Raw genomic sequence first — 27533 nt, forward strand, 5'->3', positions numbered from 1 at the left:
TGCATATATACCTTTGGGAAATGGCCACATTTATTTTGTGAAATGAATATCAAGTGATATCAAAGAAGTGTTCATTCTCTCGTGCAAATTCACATATTAAAAGTTAGCATGAAACTAGCAAATTCAAAAATGCACTTTTGTTGTCTTCTGACCCAAGTCCTGCCTAAGCCATTCTACTTTGCTGCACTATTTTGCAGAGAATTAAATGAATGTGACTAAAATTACTTTCAGACTGAACTATTTGTATAAAATAAGTCATTGTCATGCAGTCATGGAAACTGCAAGTACTATGATAAAAAATGAAATTTGCTGCTGTAAAGTTTTTCTACACATATTTTTGTAAGTAACTAGTCTTTCTATTTGCAGAACACTCAACACCTTCCCATTCATGTATTCAAGATGGTTGTCACTCTGAGAGAACATGTACAACAGGTCTATATTCAGGATCCCGTGACACAACAGAAGCTGAACATCCCCAGTCACCACACAGACCTCAGCTTTATGATCGTGAAGGCAACAGGCCTAACAGCTTGGAATATGGTAACCAAAAGCCTGAGCAACATATGGAAGATTATAATATGAACATCATACCCTTTCTACCATGTTCACCACTTCCACCACATTCCCCATCCCATGACGAGCAGATGTCACCTAAATCATGTCTCTCTCCAACAGGGTCCTTTGGCCATCAAAATATGTCCACGAGTTCAGATGCAGGAATGGAGCTCCATCACATCAGAACTACTTCCTGTTCCTCTAACGTGGCCCATGATGATGATGTTTCTCAAGGTTCTGATACAGAGCTGGAATCGGCTAATGGCAGCAGCATGAGATTGTATCCATCACGAAGGGCAAGTGAGACTTACACACTGACTTTAGAAACCAAGGCAGGTCCAGAACAAGAATTAGATATCACCCTTGATACCACTAGTAAATGCCTGACACCAAGCAACCCAATAAATGATGCTGGAACTCCACTGTCTGATGAAGAATTAGAAAAAGATTTTCTGGTAGATCCTGAATGTGAAAGAACTGAAACATCTTCTGAACCCAGATCAGATGAAGCTGATATTTCGCCATTAGGTTTTGAAAGTAATTTGTTTCATTCAGAACCTACTCACAGTCAAATGTCCTCAAACAGGCAATTCTTTGAAGCAGTGGAATCTGCTCACTGCAGTTCTGTTGGGCCAATAGCTGGCCGTCCATCTATATCCTCTAATGAAACAAGTTCGCCTTCATCTGATCCAGGCATTGAAGCAGATCTTACCAGCAAAAGTTCCAAAAAGTACCTGCAGCACAGTCACCATAGTGATGACCTTAGCTCCCCAGGCTCAGACTCTGATATTGAAGGAGAGATAGAAGCAGCATTTGCCTGTGGTGGTAATATTGTTGGTAACATGATATCATCAATATCTGAGACTGAACTGGACCTCACCAGTGACAGCAGCAGTGGAAGATCTTCACATCTCACAAACTCTATTGAAGAAGCTAGTTCTCCTACTTCAGAAGCTGAAATAGATGTAGAACTGGAGAGAGATGGTATTGTAGGCATTAAGGACTCATTACTTCTGACAAAATCTGATATCAGTGATATTACTTCATCAGCTATTGAGGCAGACATTCAGTCTGAATTTGTCCGGCAAAGTCCAGATTGTTATAGTCGCTACAGTTTTGATACTAAAGTAGACTCATCATCAGAGTTAAAGATTGAAGATGATTATGAAAGTGTGAATTTTGATGAATCTCTACCACCCATAGACCACACTGATGAGCAAATCCCTAGGCCGCTTGATCTGAAAATTGAACCAGACCACAGCTTAGAGAGTATCAGGAGGTCTTTCTACCTTCCTATTGGACCAAAGCTCATGCCTGACATAGATGGCAACAGTGAATATGACTCTGACTCAGATTCAGAACCTGATGTTAGTGAGGATTCAGACTCACCCTGGCTCTTGAGCAACTTGGTCAATAAAATGATCTCAGAAGGTTCATCTCCTATAACATGTCCAGATGACTGTTTCCGACAATCACCTTCTGCCAATGACAGACTATCTCATCCTTTAGAACTGGATATAGAAAAAATTAGTATAGCTTTGAGCAAACACAGCGCAGTGGAGCACACTGCTGGTACAGTGACACATCAAAACTCTTATGAGTCACCACAGACTGGAGAGGAACCAGATGAAATAAGAGACAAGGTTTCAGACCACAAGCCAGAAGTAGTCCTCTATAGTACTAAGAGTTCTAACATCAAATACAAGCCAAACAATGAAACCCAAAAGAAGACATCACCTTATGAAGAGTGTAAAGCAAGTCCAGAAGCTATTGAACTTCGTGCTGGTGCTTGCTTATACATGAGTAACCCAACTAATGACATAATTGTTCCTGCATTTGCTGACAGGGACATTGCAAATATTGTTAGCAAGATGGCAGCCTACAAGCACTGTGAAGTACAAAATGAACTGCACATAGAGTGTAATAGCATACAACTGGAAACTGCTGCCTCAAGCCCTGTGACTCCAGATAAATCTGAAGCTGCTCTGGTTATTTCAGAAGATGGTACTACCTCCCCAGTTAAGACACCTGATGGAAGTAAAAACAGATTCTGTAGTCTAAGGAAGGAGATGGACTTTCATACTTTGAATGTAAATGATTTGACAGAAGAGGCAGACTTGGCTCCATCCGAGAATGAGGCAGATGATGTCACTGCAGATGTTTCCACAGCAAAAACTAACAGATGTTTTAATCTGACATATTCAACAGATGAAGATGATGTCCCCTACTTTGAGTCCCTAAAGAATTCTCCATATTGTGATGAGTTCCTTGATGGCCCCTTAAGTCCAGATAGTAACCTTGCTCCTATGTCCCCATCAGCTGTACTGAGGACCAGGGACCTAGATGAATCACTAGTTTATGACTCTGTAAAGTATACTCTGGTTGTAGACGAGAACACAAAGTTGGAACTTGTTAGCCTAAAGAGGTGTACTTCAGTCCTTAGTGATGACAGTGAAATCTCAACTATCTGTGATAACTGTGACCTTGAAGCTGAAACTGAGTTTGGAAGGGACATGATCAGGCCAGAAATCCAGAACTCATCAGAGGATTCTTCTCCAGAAGGTGACATGCAATTTTCCAAAAAGTTCCTGAATGTATTTGTGAACAGCACATCTAGATCTTCTAGTAAGTGAGATTTTTTTCCTACATCTAATGAAAAACAATTGTAACTTAAAGTTGAAGGTTCCTTTTACCAGTACTGAAGTTAGACAATGTTTTAAATTCATTTATGCTGTTTATATAGATCAGTCGCATGCACAACTGTAATTTGCATATTCTGAGCAGCAAAATAAAACAAAACAAAAATGAGCGCATGAGACATTTAAGACACTTTTGTGTTAGATGAAAACAATATTATTTTTTTATTTTTGTATTTGTAGTGCTATCTTCTGAGTCTGTTTTTATTTATTTATTTTTAAGATAAATGCAGTACTTTTTTATTTTCCTGTTATTTATTTATATACACTTAACCTGTCTGAAAATTTGATGCATTGCACCATCCCATAAATGACACCTGACATGCCTTGTTAATCTCACTTTTCAAGCTCTACTGTATCATTATCTTAGTAACTCATTTGATCTGGATGTTTCCAAACCCTTTTTAACAAATCAACTACATTTGAGTTCATAGCAGACAGAGTTGTTATGTTGTTGGGGGACATAGAAGCAGAAGTTATGTTGTCAATTTACATAGATGAAAAGGCAAGTAGTAACCAGCAAGAGGTTATGAATTTCTAGGAAAATTATAGGAAACTTGTTTAAGCCACACTATAAATTTCACTGTCGTTCAGTGCATCTGTGAATGGGGGATACAGACTTTTCAAGCAACCCATACTGAGGAGGCTATTACCAGTGGGTGATAGATGGATGTATGTACTGCAGGGTTTATCCATGACTGGCATAGTTTGGTCATGATAGTGAAGCACCACACTTCTTTTGCCATTAGGTGTTTCACTGATCGTGCATGAGTTTTTAACGTCACTCTGAAAGCAGGCTTGCGGTATTGAGAACACTGTATTTTTATTTCTTTTATTTATCCTTTGCTGACCATGTTAGTCCCAGTAAGCTAATAGACTCTTTTCAGGGGAGACCCAAAGTGATATTTATACTAATGGGGGAAATTTGGCAAAGGGCATCAGGGAACATTCCATACTCCTTTTGATAGGTGCCGTGGGATCTTTCGTATCCACCTGAGCTACCACCAGCTCAAGCAGATGGTGCCTTGGTTTACTTTCTGATCTGAAGGACAGCTGCACTGCAGTGTCAGTAATTGATCTACCTGGTGAGGGAATAGAACCCACAACCTTCTGCATCAAAGGCAGGTGTGCCACCTGTGCACCACTGACACTGTTTTACTGATGTTAAAGGCCATTATATAATTAAGCAAAAAACTGTGCTGGAGAGAGAGTAAGTAATATATTATTTACACACTGATACTGGCATACCTCTCTACTTCCAAGTATTAAAAGTCACAGCACTGATCTTTAAAAATCATAGCAGATGATCAGTAAGAGGAGCATTTTCTCATTTTTCACAATAGAAGGTCATTATATACTAGACCTTATGTAGCTAGCTGTTGTGAATCATTGTATAGGCTCAATTTATGCATATGATAAAGTATCTACCCAAAACAGATCTGCCTTTATAAGGAACATCATAAATCCAGGAGGACAAAGGCTAAATCTGATGGTCAAAATCATAGCACTATGCCTAAGTCATAGCAATTGAGAGGTTTGGTCATTAGAGTACAGCTGTAAAGATATAGCCTGAGAAGTTTAGTAAAACACATATTGGTATACAAAGCACAACCCCTACCCACGTAATTGATTTGTGCTGTTATACTGAGGCCAGCTTTTTTTCTTTGTCCCCCGGATTTACTATTCCTCCATGCAGGACTAGCTTAGTCCTGCAAAGAGGTGGCTGTTTAGGAGCAGGACGGCAGTGCACCATGCATAGTAATGAGGCACGCTGCCTGAGCTCCTAACCTTACACGGAGCATGTAAGAGTGCAGGGGGTGTGTCTGAGAGCAGAGCTCTCAGAATATACACACCCCCGCAATGAAGAACAACAGAAAGGGTTAAGAAATAAGCGAGACCGCTCATTGGTGTCCGCATATCCCCACCAACAGTCCCCTTGTGTACAACAGCAAAAGTATACAGAAATAAAATGAACAAACCCTTTATCTTTTTTTAAATCCGATTAAAGCTAACCGTAGGTGCCCGGGTGTGCCCATCGCATAGCTATGGTTAATGCAGCTTAAATGGCAGAAGAGGATAACAAGAAAGATATATAAAAATGAAGCAGCATAGCAATAGTGTAGTGGGCAGAGCATTTGCCTTACGAGCAGGCATTCCCGGTTTGAGTCTCACTGCAGCACATTCCATTTTCCATGGCAAAGCACGTTATGACTAATATTTATGTTGCATAACCCACTAAATAATATATATTTATGAACTGGAGCACTGCAGTAAATGCACATGTGAGATGTTAGTATCATAGTGAATAAAGCATTAGTAAGCAGGTTTAAGCACCAATAAGCAGTAGTAAGCATATTTAAGTACTAGTAAGTGAGCTTAAGCCCATTTGTGCGGGAGTAAGCAATGCACACACAGGTTAAACAATTCTGAAGCTAACTCTTTGTATGCAGATGTAACCGGAGGTTAGCAGTGCTTACCGTTGTGTAAACCCACGCAAACCCGCTTACAAATGCTCAAAAGTGCCTTAATCACTCTGTATCCAATGGCCCTTGTTCTTCCCATCAACAAAATAAACAGCCATGCAGGTCTTGAACCCAAGACTCTATACATCAAAGTCACAGTAGTTAGCCACCAAGCCATCACAGAAGTACAGAAGAATGAGGTATCAGCAGACAAGTCTTCACCATAGTAAAACCAAACTGAACCTGTGAAAGGAATCAGTATACAGACATATGTGCCTTAATCCACTACATAACATAAATATGTGAACTGGAGTACAGCAGTAAATCCAGAAGTCAGGTGTAATTGTAATAGAGTGTTGAAGTCCCCAATAAAACACAAGGACCCCATACAGTGTATGTACGCATGAATCATAGATACCAGGCATACATATAAGGTGTAATGAATAATAAATCAATGCCAAAAAGGAATTATAATGCAAAGTCTAATGTAAGCAATGCTAAGCATTGCACAGGCCAGCTTAGGAGGTGTAAGCAATGTGTAGGTCAGCTAACTGACTGTGCCCAGTGCTATACCCCTTTAAACAATGCCAATCCTAGGTAAGCAGGTTTGCCCATAGCCTAGCCTTTTCAAAACTGGCCAATCACGGAAAAGTGTGGGAAATTGGCCCTACTTAAACCCAAGAGGCGGAAATACATCTCATAACTAGTTGTAGCTTCCCCTTGCAGGCACCATGTCAGGAAGGGGAGAAGGTGTGCACTTTCGGGTGCAGCCCTGTTGCATCCAGGAGTCCAGAGTCATGGCAGGACTCCTTGTCAAAGACCCTGATCAGAGACTGCTGCAGGGCCAGTACCAGGGCTCCCAATATAAGGTGGAGGCCTGGGACCGTCTTGCCCGTGACCTCACCAGTGGCACTGGCACACCCTGAACTGGTGAGCAGGTCAGGCATCACTATGCCGACCTGAAGCAGCGTAAGGGGGACCTCTTGGAGCAGTGGATCCAAGAGGCTAGAGCGGCAGGGGATGTTCCAGTTGTGTGCAAGTATCACCCCACTATGTGTGTAATAATTGCCAAATCAGGTATATCATGGATAGGTATGGCTAAATATTCCTCTTATGTCCCCCACAGCTGCAATGGAGTGGGCCGCTTACCAGGTGGCCCACATCAGTCATCTGGCGAGGTTGTGATGTGAGGCAGGTCAGTAATAGTCATGCATTTACTGTCATAGGAAATAAAACTAAAAGTAGTAGTAAATTAATTGCCTGTATAAAACATGTATTGTGCAAGGCAAGTACTGCATACACTAGAGAATATGGCAGGAAGAGTCTCATATCATTTTTATGTAAATAAGTGTAATAGCCTGACAATAAAGGTCTAACTGCTGGACTGCATGTGTATACTCTGGTATCACATGGTAATGTAGATTCGCAATCATGTAATAGTACTGTTGTATTAAGCACTATTACCCACACCATGCACCATAAATTGAATGTGTAGGAATGACTGTATATGACAGGTGTAATCCCCAGAGGCCATTTAGTACAACTGAGAGACACATAGACAGAACACAGGGAAATTAAGACAAAAAAACCCAAATAGCACATGCAACTGAGATGTGAACTGTTGCTTATTTAGCACACACAGCCATGGTTCGAATCCTGCCAGTGGTAGTACTCTGCATACAGAATCATACCCCACAACTGTACAGATATGTCCAGAATGTCCAGTAAAGTGGCCCATATCTGTTGCCTATCAACCTGTCCCCCTGGGAAATCAGTGGGATGATCCCAGATATATAGGCAGCAAACAGGAAATACAACTGATTGACACACATCTATGAGAACAAAGCTGGCACACTAGCAACTCCCCAATATCTTATGAGACTAAGAAGCCACATATGTTCCATTTACACCCCCAACTTGTCAAGCTGTAGTCAGAGTGTGTACAGTAACAGAGTGAGATGTATGTGCATAATAATAATGTGGAATCTGATACTGTGTGTGGGAATATTCAGGTAGTGCTAATAAACATTCCTCCCACAGGTCTGTTAGATACCAACACTGTGCCCAGAAATACAAGAATGATACCCAGTACTGGTACTGTTTACATTGGTATTGTATGGCAGTGCGACTGATGCATTTGCTCTGAATAATGAGGTATTACACATCACTGTCATCCACACTGTCCTACAAAATATTACTGTCTAGGAAATCTGTATAAGTGTTGCAATACAAGGTCAGAATGCAAAAGCACAGGGGATTAATAAGACAGAAAGCAGATAGGAGATATACAGCAATATCTATATAGCAGACACAACTGTGATGGACAGTGTTTAAGTTGTAGCAGACACAGCCATGGTCTGAATCCTGGGAGTGGAAGTAGGCTGCATACAGAATCATACCCCACAACTGTACAGATGAGCCCATATCTGCTGCCTATCCCCCTGGTAAGTCTGTGGGATGATGCCAGATGTTTAGCCAGCAAACAGGGAATACAAGTGATTGTCAAACAAATATGAGAACAAACCTGTCACTGTAGCAACTCCTGAAACTGTTAGGACATACTTGGCTTATTACTCTCCTATCTACACCCCCATGTTTTCAAGCTGTGACCAGAGTATGTACAGTAACAGAATGAGATGTATGTGCATAATACTAATGTGTGATCTGGAAGTTTGTGTGTGGCAACAGTCAGGTAGTGCTAACAAACATTGCTCCCACAGGTACGCTGGATATGAACAATGTGCTGAGAAATAAAGACCATTACAACCTGTACTGGTACTGTTCACTCTGGTATTGTAGGGAATTGTGAGTGTTGCAGTTTCCATGAATAATAATGTATCAGTGATCATTGGCACCCACACTGTGCTACATAATATAACTGTGTAGGAAAGCATGTGTATGTGTGTGTCAGGTCACTAAAGGTTGAAGAGGGCAATATTCTAGATATGTCCCGGCACACCTGCATGTGGTCAGCACATGGCCAGAGTCTGTGCAGAAAGAGATGGCTAGCTATGTGTACTACATCAACCCGGAATCTGGAGTATGTGTAGAAACAGTTAGTTAGTGTTAACAAACATTCCCTTCACAGGCATACCAGGTAAGAGGTGTATACTGCAGGTAAAACCAGTTCATGTATAATGATGACAACAGCCATATTACTGTCCAACTGTCCAAACTAAGGCTATAGGGTAGTGTAGTAAGACTTGTAAGGTACAGACAACAGCACTGACTAGGAAAGTAATGTGGACTACATGAATATACTAGTTGTTAATTGACATCTTTCTCCCCCCCACCATATCTCCAACAATAATCAACATACCCACCCCAACTGGTATGTTGACTCTGATAATGTCCATTTGTTTAATAAATATTTTCATGGTTCCCATGCATGTGCTATAATGAATTATTCCAACATTGGTGGCATGGTGTCATCAATGTACTTGCATGCTGTTCTTATTACCCATGTGGTCCTATATATGCATGTGTTCTGTTTGTTATGCAACTGTTCCGTATCTGGTGTCTGGGTTAATGGGAATATCTATGCATGCTGTTATACCTAACCCTGGAATGTGTTGACTATTACTAATCCACACATGATGAAATCTAAACACTATAGCCTGTTTGGGAAGGCTGGTCCCAGCAGACCCACCTGTCCCACCTCAGCTGGTCATGGCACTGGGCACCAGCATGTCTGGGGCCCAACCCAGAGCCTCCCTGTCCATTGGTCCTGCACCACCTTTGGGTGGAACCACCTCAGGGGATGGGGCTCGCCCCTCCCAGGAGCGGGCGCAGACAGGAACCTGTCACCCATTGCCAGGTTGGGGTCATGGTGCATAGAGAGCTCAACCAGCAGCTTGGTGATCTTCTACCCCAGTTCGAGGGCCATGTGTTGCAACTAGAGCATCAGTCTGGCTCTGCAACTCATCCCCCAGCACAGCCACCATCGGGGCTGTGAAGGTGCAGTGGTGACTGCCCATGGGTGGGGACCTCAGTCCCACTGTTTCCACTAGGGGGCTCATGGGCTTCCGATTTCCCAACACCCCTTCCCATCAAGGCATTTTCCCCCCACGTGTCATATATCGCCCCTGTATGCATCTTGTTTGTCTTGTCTGTTAACCTACCCAACCTACCTCCCCAAATATACCTACTACCCCTCCCCAACATCCCACTCTCACCTGACAAAAAACAAGAAAGGCAATCTGTTCCCAAATAAAATCTCGCCCCATACATAGCTGTCAATTTCCCACACGTGTCCACTGGACACATGTAATCTGGTCTAACTGGCATCACAACTTATTATTATTATCCTCACCCCCTCCCAGGGGTTTGAGTGTCCAAATCTAACTCCAAATTCAGTGTATATGCATAGCTGTTGCTTTAGAAGAAATGGGCAGCTATGGACCTTCCCCACACCCTTCCTGCACATCCCTAGCTATTTTCCCTACTGTCTTTCCCTCTTTGTGCCCCTTTTACACCACTTTCCTATCAACCCTTTTTTCTTTTCGTTTAAAGAAATTAGCGCAGGGATAAGCAGGAGTAAGCACTTTTAAGCAGCAGTAAGCAAGTTTCAGCCTGTTTGCACAGGGGTAAGCAATGCCTACACTGGTTAACGAATTTAGAAGCTAACTGAGTATAAGAAACTTTAACTGGAAGTTAGCAGTGCTTACCTCCACGCAAACCCGCTTACAATCACTCTGTATCCAATGGCCCTTGTTCTGCCCAGCAATAAAATAAACAGCCTTTGCAAGGCTCAAACCCAGGATCCTGCACACCATAGCCAAAGGGATTTACCACTAAACCATGTCAAATATACATGACCCTGATGTTTTTACAAACATATCATCCAGCCCAGTCATTCAACAGTACAAGAAATATATGTGTAGATGTATGTGTGTGTGTATATATTAATATCTAAATAGATAAAACATATCTATATATGTGTATGTGTATATGTATATATATATATATAACACATATATAGATATATATATATATATATATATATATATATATATATGTATATACATACATATATACACATATATACATACAAATGCCTACATCTATAGATATATATGTCTACATCTATATGTCTAAATATATACAGCAAGTTATATATATATGTAAGCAGATATATATATTTATGTAGGTATATACAGACATAGTTATATTTATATATATATATATATCTATATAGGTATATACGGACATACATCTGTAGATAACAATGAAAAATTAACAAAAACATATATGTCCACATGCACCGTTAATGGGGTTGAGAGGCCCCAAACAATATACGTCTTCTATGAATAGGTATACCCCCCCACAGCCAAACACGTCCACCCTGCAATACACTACCAAGTGTTGCAGATCCCATAACCAGGACCTGACACAACATGGGCATCCCTAGGATACCTATACATATATATATATATATTTATATATATATATATATATATATATATATGTAACTACACATACACATGCAGAGATATGTATAGTAAGATACGTATGTAGTAGGTGCACACAATATGGTACAGCCACTATTCCCACAGTTACCACCTTACCACCTGGAGACTGTATGAGCCACCCATACAAATGACAATCATTGCCTGCAACATATACCCACACAATGGGATATAACCAGTGGTGGCTCATGGCATCGGACTACAGGACTGCAGCCCCCCCAGATTTGTGAGAGAGAAAAAAAAAAGCACACTTGCACAAAAAATATTTTTAAATTAAAAAACTGGCTAACTTGCATAAAGAAATGAGTCCGACTGACTCGCAAAGTCCCATCACTCGAATTGCGCATGCTCGCTGAGTTCCATTTTTTTTTTCCTCATCTGGTTGCTGGACTGTCTCAGACTGCTGTAGAAGGCAGTCCAGACTATGGAGAGTTTTGCATCAGTGTGTGATGCCCAGAAGTCTGTGCGGTAACCGCACAGTAACATGGAAGGGGGGGCGGACTGCCACATCCGCAGTCACGTACGTGACATGAATGGCAGGGTGACTACTGATTGGTTCTCACTCTCTTTCTGAAAAAGAGCGCGAGAAACAATCAGTATTAACAGAACTTAGCCTCTTCTTCTTACAGTTGCTACCATACAGTACGCGGGTGCTAGTGTTGAGTGCTGCTGTATATTGCTTGCTTGCTATTATTGCTGCCAAAATTTTTGAATCCTGATTCCATCCTGAGATTCCTGACTAACTTTCTTTGGGTGCTTGCTGGTTACTGATTGCTATGGGGAAACAGAGATTTCTGGAGTGGATTCCTGAGTCTGTCAGCCAGCTAAAAAAGCCTTTACTTTGTGTTGCTGTTGGTGTTGTTACTTTTTCATGACGGTCGAAAACAAATGGACAGTCTCAAACTCTTCATCATTTATTTTTTTGAGGTAGGTAAGTCAGCATTTTATTACCTAATCTGCCCTGCCATGCCAGCCCTCTAGTTTCTTGACACACATAACATGTGCTGAATGTGCTTGTGCTGAGTGCTCTCTAAGTTTCATCCGACTGGAGCTGGGGGGGGGGAATAATGAAGGCTTAAGGTCCTCTCATGTAAAATAGACAGTAAGGCTAAGTAGAAGTTGTGTTGGTTCATAAAATTTTCTCTTGCAGCAGAATCCCAGGGCAGGACTTAATGCTGAGTACCAATATCCCAGTGACCAAGGACTTACCAATGTATTTTGTATTACTTTTGATCTGTGATATAAAGGGATTTGTCTTTTATAATATGTTCATGTCATAGTGCACTGTCTCTTCCTGTAGATGTTGGTGGTGGTAGTTATCTTATCTCCTACTGTCTTAGTGTATGTGTTGATGAGGTATAGTTGATTGTATGATAGGGTAGAGATGGATATGAAATTTATTTTATCTAGTGTGGAAGACTGGAAGTGATAAGTATGAAGAACACCAATGTTGTTTTAAGACAGGTGAGATAAATCTTTTCATATGGGTTTTAATTCATATTGCCTCATATGAGCAAGAATAGCATTAAAGGAAATGTAAGTGTGCATTACACCGTATGTTAATGCATTAACTGGAAGGGCTGTTGTCATTATGGAAATTTCAAATATGTATACATGCTTTAGTAGTGATGGAGCAGAATATCTTTCTTGTTGCATGTTAACTCTCTGTCATGAGGGAAGACTGCATTTATTTTGTTACCCAATTCATCTGGGAATAATGATTGTTTTGCCCAAGTTTCCAATAAGGCCTATCACAGAATCCTTCTTCCAAGCAATATGTATATTACTAGCTTATCATTTTTTTAATGTAATATAGTCAATTTATTCCTCAAGGGCAGCAGGCACTTTATTTGTAGATGAAAGAATGAAATATAAAGTTGTTTGCTAGCAGCCTCTTCATTAGTTACAGATCTCTTTAATGTGGAATTATTTAGATTACTTTTACCTCAGAGATTGTGCATATTTACTGATACTGGTGGACTGTAGAAGTTTGAGTAGACTTTTATGATGGAAATGTTCTGAACTGGGCAGTTTTGACATTATTGGTGCATACGTTTTGTTTCATTGTTTACTGGAAAAATGTTCAAAACAATAAATTTAAAACAGCTTCTAACAACTGTACTGTATTGTACAAGGGATATAATTTAATACAATCAGGAAGGTGTATCAAAGAACACATATATGTTTCATGTGCAGGGGCCTATGATTTGGAAACAGCCAAAGTTAATCTTTATCTGCCACTGGCAAAATGTATTTTCTTTGGATGTGGGTTTCAATGCTGTTTCAATGAATGTGAGTTTCAAGGGCAGAGAAATTTTAATGCTAAGTCGATTTTCACTGTGAGACTGCATTTCTTTGTTTAGCAGATGTCTATTGGTGTTTGTGCTGTAAAATGCAAAATAAAACTTTCAAATGAAATCCAAATCTTCTCAGAAGTAAAGCAGTATGCACTTTAATGTTTATGGTTATGGGGCGAAATAACCAAGGAGTGGAACATTGGATTGGCTGCAGGGGGGAGGCTCCATTCGACCAAGATTTTGTGAAGGGGGAAGGACAGCAAACTCAAAGACAGCCCAGGCTGAACTATACCTCTCAACTGTCCAGATTTTTGCAGAATGAATAGATTTTTGGTTCTTATTTTTGGTTTGTTCCTCATAAAATTTGTGGTGTTCTGGCAAATCATTTAGGAATGAATTCACCAAATAATGACAGATATTGAGTTTCAGACTTCATACCCTTCATAAAAATGCATGCTAAAGCAAGAACTGTTATTCTGTCAACTGTCTAAGTTTATGCAAGAGCAATTTTTAGTAATGTCTGTATGTTCCCCCAATGTAGTTGGCCTTGTCCAGATTTCCTGCGTCAAGAGGTTGAGAAGTACGCACAAGTAAATCACTTTATAGAATTGGGTATATCCAAACCTCTGTCCTCGACTTTGGCTCAAAATGTTGCTCTCCCCTGTAATAATCCCTCCGCAAAATGGCAGTTTTGGAAGAAAATGTGGAGGGTTTACAATTAAAAAATAATTGTAATGATCAGAGTTTTAGATTACTTTTATTTCAGAAATGCATGTAGATTATCTTATTTTGTCATCTGTTCAACTTAACAGTACTAATATTAAAAAAGTGTCCCTTCTTTGACAGGTTCCCTGCTGTATTGTGTGGCTGTTTTATATTTTTGGATCACATTTTGGTCCATTTTTCATAAAATTGTGGTTTTCTGGTAAATTAGTGGCAAATCATTAAAGATTGAAGTTAGAAAATGACAGACGTTTGAGTTTCAGATTTCATACCCTTCAGAAAATTCATACTAATGCAAGACCTACTATTTTATTATCTTTCTAAGTTTATAAGAGCGAAATTTAAAAATTGTCCTTATTTTTGGGCCTTTGTCCCACTTCTATTTATAGCTTTGTCCAGATTTCTTGCTCTGAGGTTGAGAGATATGACAAATGTGTCAGGGCTATCACCGTCAATGAGACATTTCAAATTGTGACATACTTGTTGCAACCCACTCCCCCATGTAGTGACTCTGGATTTGTCCAAGCAAGGCAAGGAGCAGTTATGGAGTGTAAGTGTGCAGAGTATCCCCCCATCCAAGGTAGACACAAGTTCTACAGTGGCTTTTCATCTGTCCTTGATTTTGCAGAATGTTCTGTTTTTCTGTCATATTTATATAATGTTGATTTATGCTTCTTATTATTCAGAAAATGTGTGTTGTTGCAGTGTCTGCTGCAATGTGTTTAAGTAGCAGTGCTTTAATGACTATCAGGTAAGCCTGACTGAAATTGTAAGATGCAAGTAAGCTTTAATAAGCATACTGGTAAAGAATTACCAACATTGAAAGACTTTTTGTTGTTGCCACGCAGAGAATATTTACATAACTAGATAACATATAAGCCTTAGGTATTGAAATGCATATGACAGTATTTGTAATAAAGGACAGGATTACAGTATTTTCAGAAGTTCATTACATTTGTTGGAGACTTGCAGTCATCTTTGCAGGCTTTACCCGTAAACGAAACAGAATGCCAATCTATCATGTGTGGTCCATAACCTGTGCAGTAATCCTTTAAGCAATTTATCTTCAGCTTGTTTCTTGTTTGCTGTTCATTTTGTACTTCAATCAAGTTTTCCCCATGAAATGAGTAGATAATTGTTGTCAGGCAGCAGGTTTTTTTTGGATAAAAAACATTTTTACAAGTGGGGGTATCACAGAGATTGCTGCTTTCAGCATGTTAATTGGTACTTCTATAAAGCTGAATATAAATTATAATTAGAACTGCAGTGCAAGGAGAAGAGGTTTGAGCTGAGTGCTGCTTGTTTTTTTATACTTGATTTTGACTGGCATTCCAGTAAAGTATTTAAAAAGTAATTTATTTCTTCATGCCTCACAACCTTTTTGTTTCCATCTAGATATTAAGTAAGCTGTCATGTAGACAATGCACTGGAATATTATTTTCTTCTACACTTCATTTTGTCTTAATTGGACTTTCATAATGACAGTTTGGCACCCAGGGAAGTGTATTTAATTAAAGTCCCACTTCTTGTGGTTTTGAGCATAGCTCCACCCCTTTATAGTTGGTCACACACCTTCCTGTTGGCCCCACCCATTCAACTGTGTCATGCAGCCCCCCTTTGATTTGAAGTCACCAGCCACCACTGGATATAACTGTTACATAACAAGGCACAACTGACACCATCACAAGCACACCGACAAACAGAACAGTCTGTATGGCAGGTGGCAGTAGGCCTGCATTTAACCAAGGTGGATTGTATGGTAATGTACATCCATATACCTTTAGACAGCTCACCCCTGATGGTCTTCAGGACTTTGGGCTTTCTGGATTCTGTAGCGTTCCCATATACATATATGTATATATAGATATATGTATATATAGCTATATATGTATGCACATCCTATGTGTACAGATATGCCTAGTTATGTATATATGTAGATATCAATAACTATATGTGCATGCATATCTATTCTGATATACCTACTACTGTCAATATATATGTAGATATCCATACATATATGCGCATATGTATCTCTATCTGTATATGTGTAGACATATATTGCTCTGTATATGTATACATGGGTGTTAATTTGTATAGCTATGTACATATACATATCCATCTATGTATGTTGATATGTATATGTGTATGTCTATATAAATATCTGGATACTTATATGTACATATATCTTCACCATATGTCAAGAACATGGAGTGTAGCCTTACCTCAGCCCCTATAGTCCCCAACTTCATAGTGCAAGGGGATGTCAAGTATGTATAGCAGGTATATGTTAGACTATCGCTACTGTAATAGGGAGTGTCTTCACAGACATGGTGTGTGTGGGAGGTCACACCTGCTTTTAACATGTGCGCCATTGGCTACTGACAGACATCCTAAGGACATCATAGTACAGTACCACTGCTAGCACGTAATGCTCCTGTGGACTACAGCAGAGATAATGGCCAATATATGTGGACAGTCTACCACACTCTGGACAGTCCAGACGTATACACATAACCCTTAGTGCAAGACATGTGGACCAATCCTGACAATGTGGATGTTAACAGCCATATAGATGGGTATAACATGTAACTACTGGTATACATGTGCCCTCATAGGTTATGTATTCACACATCCCTGCCTGTCTGGCCATATAATAACCATTAGTACAGAGGTGCAATGGCCACATACTACCCACTAGATATTGACATACATCTGTACAGCATCCCACTGCTCTGTCTGACATACATGACTGTTATGGTGGCCCAGCAGCAGTACATCTGGCAAGTAACTGGACATTACATCCCACTGGGTAAGTACGCTAAGCTGCTAGGCATGTAACAAAGCACTGTGCAGGCTACAGGCAGACCGGCTCAACACTGGCCTACATTTCCTATGGGGGACTACACATGTACCTGCATATATAGCAGGCTGTACAGGCATGCCACAGCACAGAGTAACATACACTTGTGTGAAAATGCATAACCACAACCAATGTGAACACAGCCACATATGCTATGCTAGTGTATTATTACATATATGGACTATCTGTTCAACATCAACCTCATATGTGCCACTCACACACTAACCCTACATATACTGGGCTGCTACACAATGTGCTCCAATGCCTGTCTGTAGTATGGGACATGTGCATGTATGGCCCTACAAACATGTCAGCCGATAGGGTAACATACAGTGGAGCAGGATGTAACATCAGATAGAACAGGACCAAGATCAATGACATCTACCACAGTCTGTACACAGGCCAAGGTACATATTAACAATACACACACTGCTGACAGTCACCATAAGTACACAGACCCCAGTACTGTACACACAACCACAGAATGTCCAGGTTATGTCATCAAATATAACCCCTACTATACATAACATGTGTAGCAGTCTGATATCTCACTGGCTTGTTATCAGATATGATGACACTAATTATGGTGTACAGCACATATGCACCTCTTAATGCATGACATATGTACAAAGATTGACAGGGTTGTGGCTGGAGGCACATACAAAAGGCCAATATTAACATGTTGCTGTGATAACCTCATACATTTACTGTTGTAACAGGGTTTGTTGCAACATATATCCTATGAGGGATATGAAGTATGTAACTCTCTCACGGCTGTCACCATCTATAGACTGCAATCCTCACACTACCTTCTGCAGTTCACAGATAGGTGCTCTGTGGGTAACACCTAAAACAAAAGGCACCACACAATGGCCAGTCTGCAGATGACCCTAGAGATGGGTGTTCCCTCATAAACATAGCACTGACATGACAGGTATGAAAACATGAAGGACAGCCATATCCACACACACCCTGTTAAACCAACATTAATCCAAATGCAGTATAGCACTTAGTCTGTAGTCAGGTCAGGCATATCCCCCTCCTGTGTGTTGGCTTGTTTCCACAGTGTATGTTATTAGAGGTAAATCCCCAATCCATCTGAGATGCTGTTTGCCAAATAACAGCTAGAGTTCCTGCTCACAGTGAATGAAAGGCCCAACACCAACATGATGTTCCTAGATATTGGTGTGTGTTTCCATGCAATTGACATGGGAATGTTACTACAGCTGTTCCACATGCAGTCAGCTAGAGGAGGGCTGTACTTCGTGCAGAGGCCATCAGCTGACCTGAGCATTACTTAAAATACACATGCTGCTGCCTAAGCAATGCAGGTGTAAGTCTCCACATCCACCCGAGAGGGGGTGAGAGAGGCAGACAGAGGCATAGAAAAGCCAGGGAGGGGTGGGGGAGTAAAACTTAAGCATGTGTGCCACACACCTACCAGTAAAGGGTATCAAACCCCTGACGACTATGTAGTGCTATCACATGTCCATGCAGTTATTGGTTGCACCACATAGGTTACATGTTGGGGAGCCCCCAGAACGTATATGTGATGGTGAGTGACATCTGCAATAGGGATATGGTAGCTATGTGGTAGGTGTAGTACACGTGCCTGTCCACATGAACAGGTGTCAGCGTCAACACAACCACACTCTCACAGGGACGCACACACATTGACATACTTGGCAGGGCCAGGAATACAACTCATCACTAGTGGGATTGCCACAACACAGTACTGTGCAGGTATCACATGCACCACAGGGATCATACGGAGGTTATATGTACAAAGGGTATGTGGAGGTGTCTGACATCAGATAACATGCTGCAGTATGCCAATGGAGGTTTTAGTGATTGTGAATGTGGTCATATGCATCATACACCACACACACAGACACGGGTGCCAGTACTGACATGCATGGGTGCACTGCTTCACGGGTGTGTTATGGTTGATGATGCCAGATGGCTATACACGGCTAGGTGATGGGTATACTTTGGCATCAGGCCACATTACAATGGTCTGCAATGTGGCTCAGGGGTGTAGTGTCTGGAGTTGTCCACACAGGTGGGTACTGTATTCACCATCCAGTCACCTGCGTGACTGTTGTGTCTAGCCTATGCTGTGCATTGCTTGCTATGTATGTGTTCCTTAGTCCATGATATGGACAGTGTCTGGGATGTGCACACCTTCCACATGCATGTACAGTGACATGTGGAACTGTACCTGGGGTGTCTGTCCCATGTTGTGTACACAGATTATCATCAGATGTGCCAGTCCCAGCCTCATGTGGCGGAAACTGTTAATGGACAGCAGGTTGACCCTGCACCTACATTGATAGCATTATACCAGTATTCCCTGGTGTCAGTGGCATCTGTCCATACAGGGCATGTGTTTCAGGCATGTTATGTCCTTTGTGGGTCACATTTGATGGCACCACAGGTGTTACAGCTGTCAGTGGCATCTGTCCCTACAGGGCTTGTGTTTCAGGCATGGAATGTCCTTTGTGGGTCACATTTGATGGCACCACAGGTGTTGCAGGTGTCCAGTGGGGAACATGGGGGAGGTGCACTCTCAGCATGTACATGCCCATTGGACTGATGGACAGGGTGCCATGCCCTCTGTAGCCCACTGCATTCACACCATGGTTACTATCAGTGGGCAATATGCAGGGTACTACCAACATAGCGGCTGTTGTCTTGGCAAGTGTGTGTGTGTGTATGAGACATGGGTTGAGTGTGTTCCCTGGGTAATACAAGGGTTGCTAATGTTGTTCAGCTGGCATTGATGTCACATTTAGGGGTATGAATTTGTACCCCAGCCTCTCGGCTATTTCACATCTGTTATCCCTGTATGGTGGACATTGTGATATATACTTGGCCTACCATATAAGAAGTTTGCAAAACCCACTCCACATGGAGTCCAGTTGTTACACACTCACAACCACCTCCACACAGGATATGAATGAGAAACACAGACACACACACACACACACACACACACACACACACACACACACACACACACACACACACACACACACACCTCTGTCATGTCTGGGATTAAAACTCCTACCTAACTAGTATATTACACTACAGCACTACGCCGTTATACGACAAGCCATGGAGATTACTGGAGTATTCCTTCCCCAAAGGTGTATTTCACAGTGAATGACATCAGCAGGATTGCCAAAGTAGGGAATTTGAATTGTACTGAGTGTGACTAGCCTAAAATGCATTGTTCCCTACACAGACATAGAAACACACAAACAACATCGTCAACTGCCATGTGTGGGAATAGAACCCCTAACAGAGTTCTATATCACATTACAGCATGCTGCTGTTATAGGACGTACCAAGGGGATTGCTGGAGTACCCTTTCCTCAAAGGTGTATTTCACAGTGAATGACATCAGCAGGATTGCCAAAGTAGGGCATTTGAATTGTACTGAGTGTGACTAGTCTAAAATGCATTGCTCCCTACACAAACATAGAAACACACACACAACATCCACAACTGCCATGTGTGGGAATAGAACCCATACCAGAGTTCTATATCACACTACAGTATGTTGCTGTTATAGGACGCACCAAGGGGATTGCTGGAGTACCCGTTCCTCAAAGGTGTATTTCACAGTGAATGACATCAGCAGGATTGCCAAAGTAGGGCATTTGAATTGTACTGAGTGTGACTAGCCTAAAATACATTGCTCTCTACACACACACACACACACACAGACACACACACACACACACACACACACACACACACACACACACACACACACACACAGACACAGTTGCCAAGTCTGGGATTAGAACTCCTACCTATTTTATCACACTACAGCTGTATGCAGTTATGGAACGCAGTACGGAGATTACTGGGCTACAACCTTCCCAGAGGTATATTTCTAGGTGGATGACATCAGCAGCCTTGCCAAAGTAGGGCATTTGAATTGTAGGGAGTGTGAGTAGCCTGAAAGGAATTGCTCTTACACAGACAGGGACAGATAGACAGACACACACACACACACACACACACACACACACACACACACACACACACACACTTGCCAAATAGAACTCCTACCTAACTGTTTTGTCACACAAGCAGTACGCATGTATGGGATGCACTATGGAGGTTACTGGGCTACAACCTTCCCAGAGGTGTATTTCTAGGTGGATGACATCTGCAGCCTTGACAAAGTAGGGCATTCGAATTGTAGGGAGTGTGAGTAGCCTAAATGGAATTGCTCTCTGCACAGACAGGGACAGACACACACACACACACACACACACACACACACACACAGACACACACACTTGCCAAGTCTGGGATTAGAACTCCTACCTAGCTATTTTATCACACTACAGCAGTAAGTAGTTATGGGATGCGCTACAGAGATTACTGGGCTACAAACTTTCCAGAGGTCTATTTCTAGGTGGATGACATCAGCAGCCTTACCAAAGTAGAGCATTTGAATGGTAGGGAGTGTGACTACCCTAAAAAGAATTTCTGTCTACACAGACAGAGACAGACAGTCACATGCACACAGACAACCAGTTGCCATGTCTGAGATTGGACCTCCTACCTAACTAGTTTATCACACTACAGCAGTATGCAGTTATAGGACGCATCACGGAGATTACTGGGCTACAACTCTCCCAAAGTTGTATTTCACAGTGGATGACCTCAGCAGGCTTGTCATAGTAGGGCTATGGGGAGGGCAGTGTGTGTGCATGGGCCAGAACTCATTCATCTAGAGGTTGACACACCACATGTGGGCACACAGGGTCATATTTCTCAGGTACGTGTATACAGCTGCTAGATGACTACTTCCTTGTACAGTCATGTTGCACAGCTAGCACTTGCACCAAATAGTCTGTAATGCTGACAGATACAGGTGGCTAGTATCTACAGTGAGTGACATCTAAACCTCATGTAGTTGTGGCCCTTTGGCTGTGTGTTGGGTGGGACAGGCCTGGATGGCTCCTTGTCACATTCACCCTCTTCCACACATCTATGTACGTCTACTTTTGGCTTATTATAGTGTGTTGTCCTTAGATATATGTCTGTATTCCTATCCACTGTGTGTGCAAAGCATGAGTGGTGCATGCAGAGGAGTGTCTGCACTAACATTTGCGACTGCCAGATATGTCTGGTCTACTGGTGTTTACAGACATGGCCTTCATTTGTTTAAGTGTGTGAGCATGCCCAGTATGACCTTTCAGTATGTTGTTGACTGACATTGCGTTTATTTCTCTGTGTGTGAGCATGCCCAGTATGCCCGTCTATATTGAATGTGTGGATCGATTCCAGATAGTTCGTACTGCAATGCAGATCTTTGTGTTGTACACCTACAGGTAGCATACTGTTTCTGCAGCGTATCCATCGATCATTTGGCAATATGGGGACAAACTGTGCAGGGGATAGTGTGTATTGTAGGTGATTGTGTTTGTGCTGCTTCAGATGCATGGTACTGCTGCTAGCAGAGATATTTAGATGTGTACTGTTATACACAGTGATGTTTTCTGTCCTCATGTAATGTCAGGTGGACATTCTTGCTCACAGTGATGTCTTGGGGGACAAGGGTGACTGCGGCTGTGTCCGTTATTGTGGGTGGACACCTACGTATTCATGGTAAGTTATGCCATTCTGGAGGGGGAGCTGCAGACACTTGGTGCTGGGTTTGTGTATCCAGTTCAGCACCTTGGTACAGTACTGGCAGAGGATCCCATACTTGTATGCCCATCAGCATGACAGTATGGGTTTATCTTGCTGTGGCAATGCCTCACAGCTGTACAGATTCACACAGGTCAGCCAGAAGCAGGGGCCATAGGTCAGGACATTTACCATATTGTGGTGTACGGGCAGGTGTGTAGCCACCCATGTATGTGTTTGCAGCCAGGGATAGTGTGTGCACACAGCTTGGTGTCGAACCCTGCACATTCCATGCTGCCCATGCTCCCCCCCGTTATTCTAACCTCTTCCGTACATTATGCATACATTCTCTGATAATTTCCCTAAGGGTATTGCCCCATCACAGGTGTGTTAGTGTTGGTCCACAGTTCATGCAGAGGGACATGGTGGACATGTTACTGTGGTTTGTAGACATGGCCTTGCATATGGCTTATGTGGAGTGTGTTATGTTGTTATTTGGGTGTCCGTGACATAACATGCATTGGTAGTACATGTCAGACACAGGCCTTTGGCAGACACCTGTGGGGCATTAGGTGTTGCTGCATGCCAGATGTGGCAGGTTGTTGCATTCTGTCAGTCCTACAGTCCCAGTCCACCATACAGTATATTCCCCTGGGGTGACAGGGTAGGTGTGTTAGGTGTTCATGCCAATACCTTCTAACAGTCTTGCTCAGGTGGTCTGGATGCTGGCAGGATGCTACCTACCACTAGGGACATACCTGCATGGGAAACCTGCACTGCATGCTGCAGTCTTCTGCTGTTGCCATATACAGGTGGGGTCTTACTGTACCCATTCCCCACAGCAAGGATATGACCAGAGAGGTGCCTGTGGGTGGTGTTTGCATAAGTTGGGTGCATGTGTGCTATGGACACTACTTGCATCTGACACACAGATATGCAGTGGGCATTCCAGTTATGCTTGCATGTGCAGGTACATTAGGTGTTTCCCAATACATCAGTTCTACCTTCTTTGTGATCTGCGAGTGTTTGGGCAGACAACACCAGTATCCCCTACTACAGGAGCAAATAATGTGATGCATACCTGTATGTATGTTTCCAAGGGTGTGTCCATTTCACAGTGACACAATATGCACTGTATGTCTGGGGTACTTTCTCCTGTGTACTGCTTGTATATGTAGAACAACAATCATGCCATGTCAGTTTTTCAGATGGTGACACACATTACCACCATACATTTGCAGTGGCTTACTGCTAGCTTGTGTTATACTGATGGGTATTGTGTATGGCACTGCAGTTGTGAGGACTTGTCCCTGTTATCAGCAGTAGTGGACAATAGCCACCAGGCTTACCTCAACATGCATACATACCGACCACTTTCACATGATATGGTACGCACACCAACCTAACACACACATACCTGCATATTGTGCAGATGCTACAACCTATCCTGCTACCTTGGCCACCTCTGTGCAGCTGTGCTCAACTGGTATTAGACCTACACATACATGTTACTACATTTCTACATAGGGTTGTGGGGGGGCACACCTGACTGTTACGACGTGTGTACATCGCATTGGTTGAGGCAAACCAGACCATTACTACATAATTAAGTAGGGTTGCGGGGGCACACCTGACTATTTCTACATATCTACACAGGATTGGGGGGGAACATCTGACTGTTACTTCATTTCTATGTAGGATGGGGGGCACACCTGCCTATTTCTACATTTCTACACAGGACTGGGGGGGCACCCTGACTGTTACTACATTTCTACACAGGACTGGGGGGACACACCTGCCTATTTCTACATTTCTACACAGGATTGGGGAGGCCCACTTGGCTGTTATTACACTACTATGTAGGATGGGGGGGCACACCTGACACTTGCACACATTTGCTATGACTGTACTGGTATGTCATGTACTCCATTTCATTCTGTATTCTAACCTATCATGCTGACTAGAGGCATACCAGTGTACTACATATCTTAGCTTTGATTTATCTACATATTAGTTTCTGACTTCCTACCCTTCAGAACTAACATCCCACTGCTTGACCTGCTGTAGTCTGTCTGTGTAGGCCTGGGGGGGGGGGTTACCCATAGGCATCATTTAGAGGCCATAGCACAGCCTTTGTTTGTTTTTGTCTACACCTGTCCTGCTGGCTGTGACTGTTGTTGGGTATGTGAACCCCCCTGACTGGCATGTGTGAGTCACTTAGCCTGCAGGGCTGCCTATGTCGGATGCACATAGTACACTCCCTACACATGGTTGATCCCTACACATGGTTGAGCACAGGTAGTGTCATGTTTGGCATCCCTTTTACTGTATGTGAGAGTCAGAGAGAGGTGTTATTCCCTGGGTCCCCCCTGTGTCAGTGTATGTGCTATGCGTTGCCTCTTTGCCAAGGCCAGGGCATACTGGGCACGCCTCCTTCTGCCTACTGGGGCAGGCTCAGTTTGTTACTCCTCCGAGTCACTCTGTGCCTGTGTAGGCCTTGGCAATGGTGGGGGGCTGTGTGGCCCTGCCCCGTGCTGTTCTTGCTGAAGCTGTTTCCGCAGGATCATATTGTGTAGCATGGCATATACGATGACAATTTGGGTACATGTAGCATGTGAGTACTGCAAGGCTCCACCAGATGTGTACAGGCACCAGAACCATGACTTGAGCATCCCAAACATATGTTCTACTATAATTCTGGTCCGTGCGTGAGCCTCATTATGGAGTTCTTGTTCGGGTGTGTGTGTGCATTTCTGATGGGTGTCATCAGCCATGGCTCCAGTGCGTATCCAGCATCCCCCACTAGGTTACTGTGAGGGATGTCCCCATTGTCAAATCTCTGGTACAGCTGCATCAGATGGCAGATGTGGGAATTGTGATAGCTTCCAGGGCAGCCAGCACACACATTCATTATTATGCCCTGGGCATCACACACGACCTGGCAGCTGACGGAGAGGAAGCCCTTGCGGTTGATGTAGACCCTACCCCGCTCACCGGGTGGTGCTTTGATCCATATGTGCATGCAGTCTATAGCACCCATCAGGGTATTCTGCTGTTTAGTGGAACAGTTGCATATTGCTGGCCAACACCTCAAGGGTATTGGGGAAATATACATGCTCACCGACATGTGCTGACATGGCATCCAGGAACTGGTGGAGTACCCTGGATGCTGATGCCTGTGAGATCCCCATCATATCTCCAGTTGGCCTTTGGAAGGTACCTGTAGCTAGTATTCTTAGGCCTACACATACCTTGGTATCCACTGGGATGGGTTCCCTTCTGTTAGTTCTGTGTGTCAGGCGTGACCAACACAGCTGAACAATTTGCTGTAGGAGGTCCCTGTTCACCCTATAGCACTCCACTATCTCCAGCTCATGTAGCCCCTGGTAGGTTACCCTGGGTCTGTACACTCTTCTCCATCTCCTCACTGTGGGTTGGTCGACAGCATTCACATCCTCACCACCCTCAGCCTCTTCCACAAGTTGTTGTATGATAGCTATTGCAGCCCCTATCATTTTGTTGTTTTGTTTGTTAAAAGTTCCCCGCTTGTATACACCGGTGATGTAGAGTGTGGGAAAAACCAGAGGGGAAGGTGTTTGCATAGTTTATAGGACTGCTCTGGGCTGGGCCGGTGTGCTGCCTGTGTAATTGGCTGATTCTGATACATTTCACCTGCCAGCTATGCTAGTTCTCCTTGATTACCTTCCTACTACTGTTTTCCCTTCCCATTGCTTTCCTGTTTAAGCCCAGGGGTGCGCCACACAAACAGAGCTCTCAAACATGCACAGACCTGCTATTTCCTTGTTTAACTTTTTTGTATACCTTTAAAACCCAGTGAGCGGCACGCACACCCACTTAGGCAATGTAAAGAGTGCTAGGCAGACTCAGACACACACCCTTGCTTAGCTGTGCTTAGCTAGGAGCAAACCTGAGCCACAGGACTCCAATCCGCTTACAGTATGCCTGACACCCCCCCCCCATGATGTCAGCTAACTCCTAGGCTTGCACTAAGCTATTCCTACTCTTACACTGTTGGGACCTGACTAGCATGCTGGGGAAAACTGGGATTAACTATCATTCCCCTCATTTGCATAGGATTGCCTGCTAATGCATAGTTACATGTCTCACACTGAGCCTCCCCCCTTAGCAACCACTACTCATTGGCCATGTTGTCTTCTGCCTGCCATTGACTTTCATGGCACAATAGTGATTTTAGTTAGAATGATTATTTTAGGTTTATTTTATTATTTTCCCCCAATCCCATTTGTGTTCTGCTGCCCTACTCTTAAACAGCCGAAATCGGCAAAAAAAAATAAAAATAAAAGTTAATTTTTTTTTTTTTTTTTTTTAGGCTGTTTGCAATGCCAATGGCCTTATACTTGGCCTTTGGCATGCTACCTGACTGATATGCAACCTTTATTTGGAGCTCTGTTTTGGATTTTGCAGACATGTACTCGGTTACTAACAGTACATTTCTGCAGATTACACTAGTCCTGCACGGCCGGTTTCAAGCTTCCTGGATCACAAACTCACCTCATTTGCATGGATTTCTCCTGCAAATGGGGTGATTTGCATACAGGGGCTTAGTCCGTGCAGGACTAGTGCAGCAGCACTCGTGCATGCCCCTGCAGGCTGTTCCTGGATCGCACGGCAGACATATTGCCTTCTGGAGCTCCTGCACTAATCCTGCATGCCATGCAAGGCATGCAGAATCCGGGGGTGTATCTTTTCTATGGTACATTTCTTGCTGTTTATAGATTTATTTGTTAAAAATTACAGGGAGTTCCAAGAATGTAGTATGTAATAATTTAATTTCT

General features: G+C 42.7%; 1 protein-coding gene across 3 annotated transcripts in view; it reads left to right on the forward strand.

The window, feature by feature from the left end:
- MAPK8IP2 (mitogen-activated protein kinase 8 interacting protein 2) overlaps window positions 1–27533 on the forward strand; it is a 788562-nt gene that overhangs the window by 584427 nt on the left and 176602 nt on the right. For 2 of the 3 annotated variants that reach the window (XM_044088602.1, XM_044088603.1), the window contains exon 5: window positions 367–3180. In XM_044088602.1, the coding sequence (XP_043944537.1) occupies window positions 367–3180 (2814 nt within the window). The remainder of the gene's footprint in view (window positions 1–366; window positions 3181–27533) is intronic. The other variant, XM_044088604.1, reaches the window with a different exon arrangement.

This window comes from Protopterus annectens, chromosome 11.part0, assembly GCF_019279795.1.
Source record: "Protopterus annectens isolate FY-2018-M chromosome 11.part0, PAN1.0, whole genome shotgun sequence".
NCBI classification, from domain to species: domain Eukaryota; kingdom Metazoa; phylum Chordata; order Ceratodontiformes; family Protopteridae; genus Protopterus; species Protopterus annectens.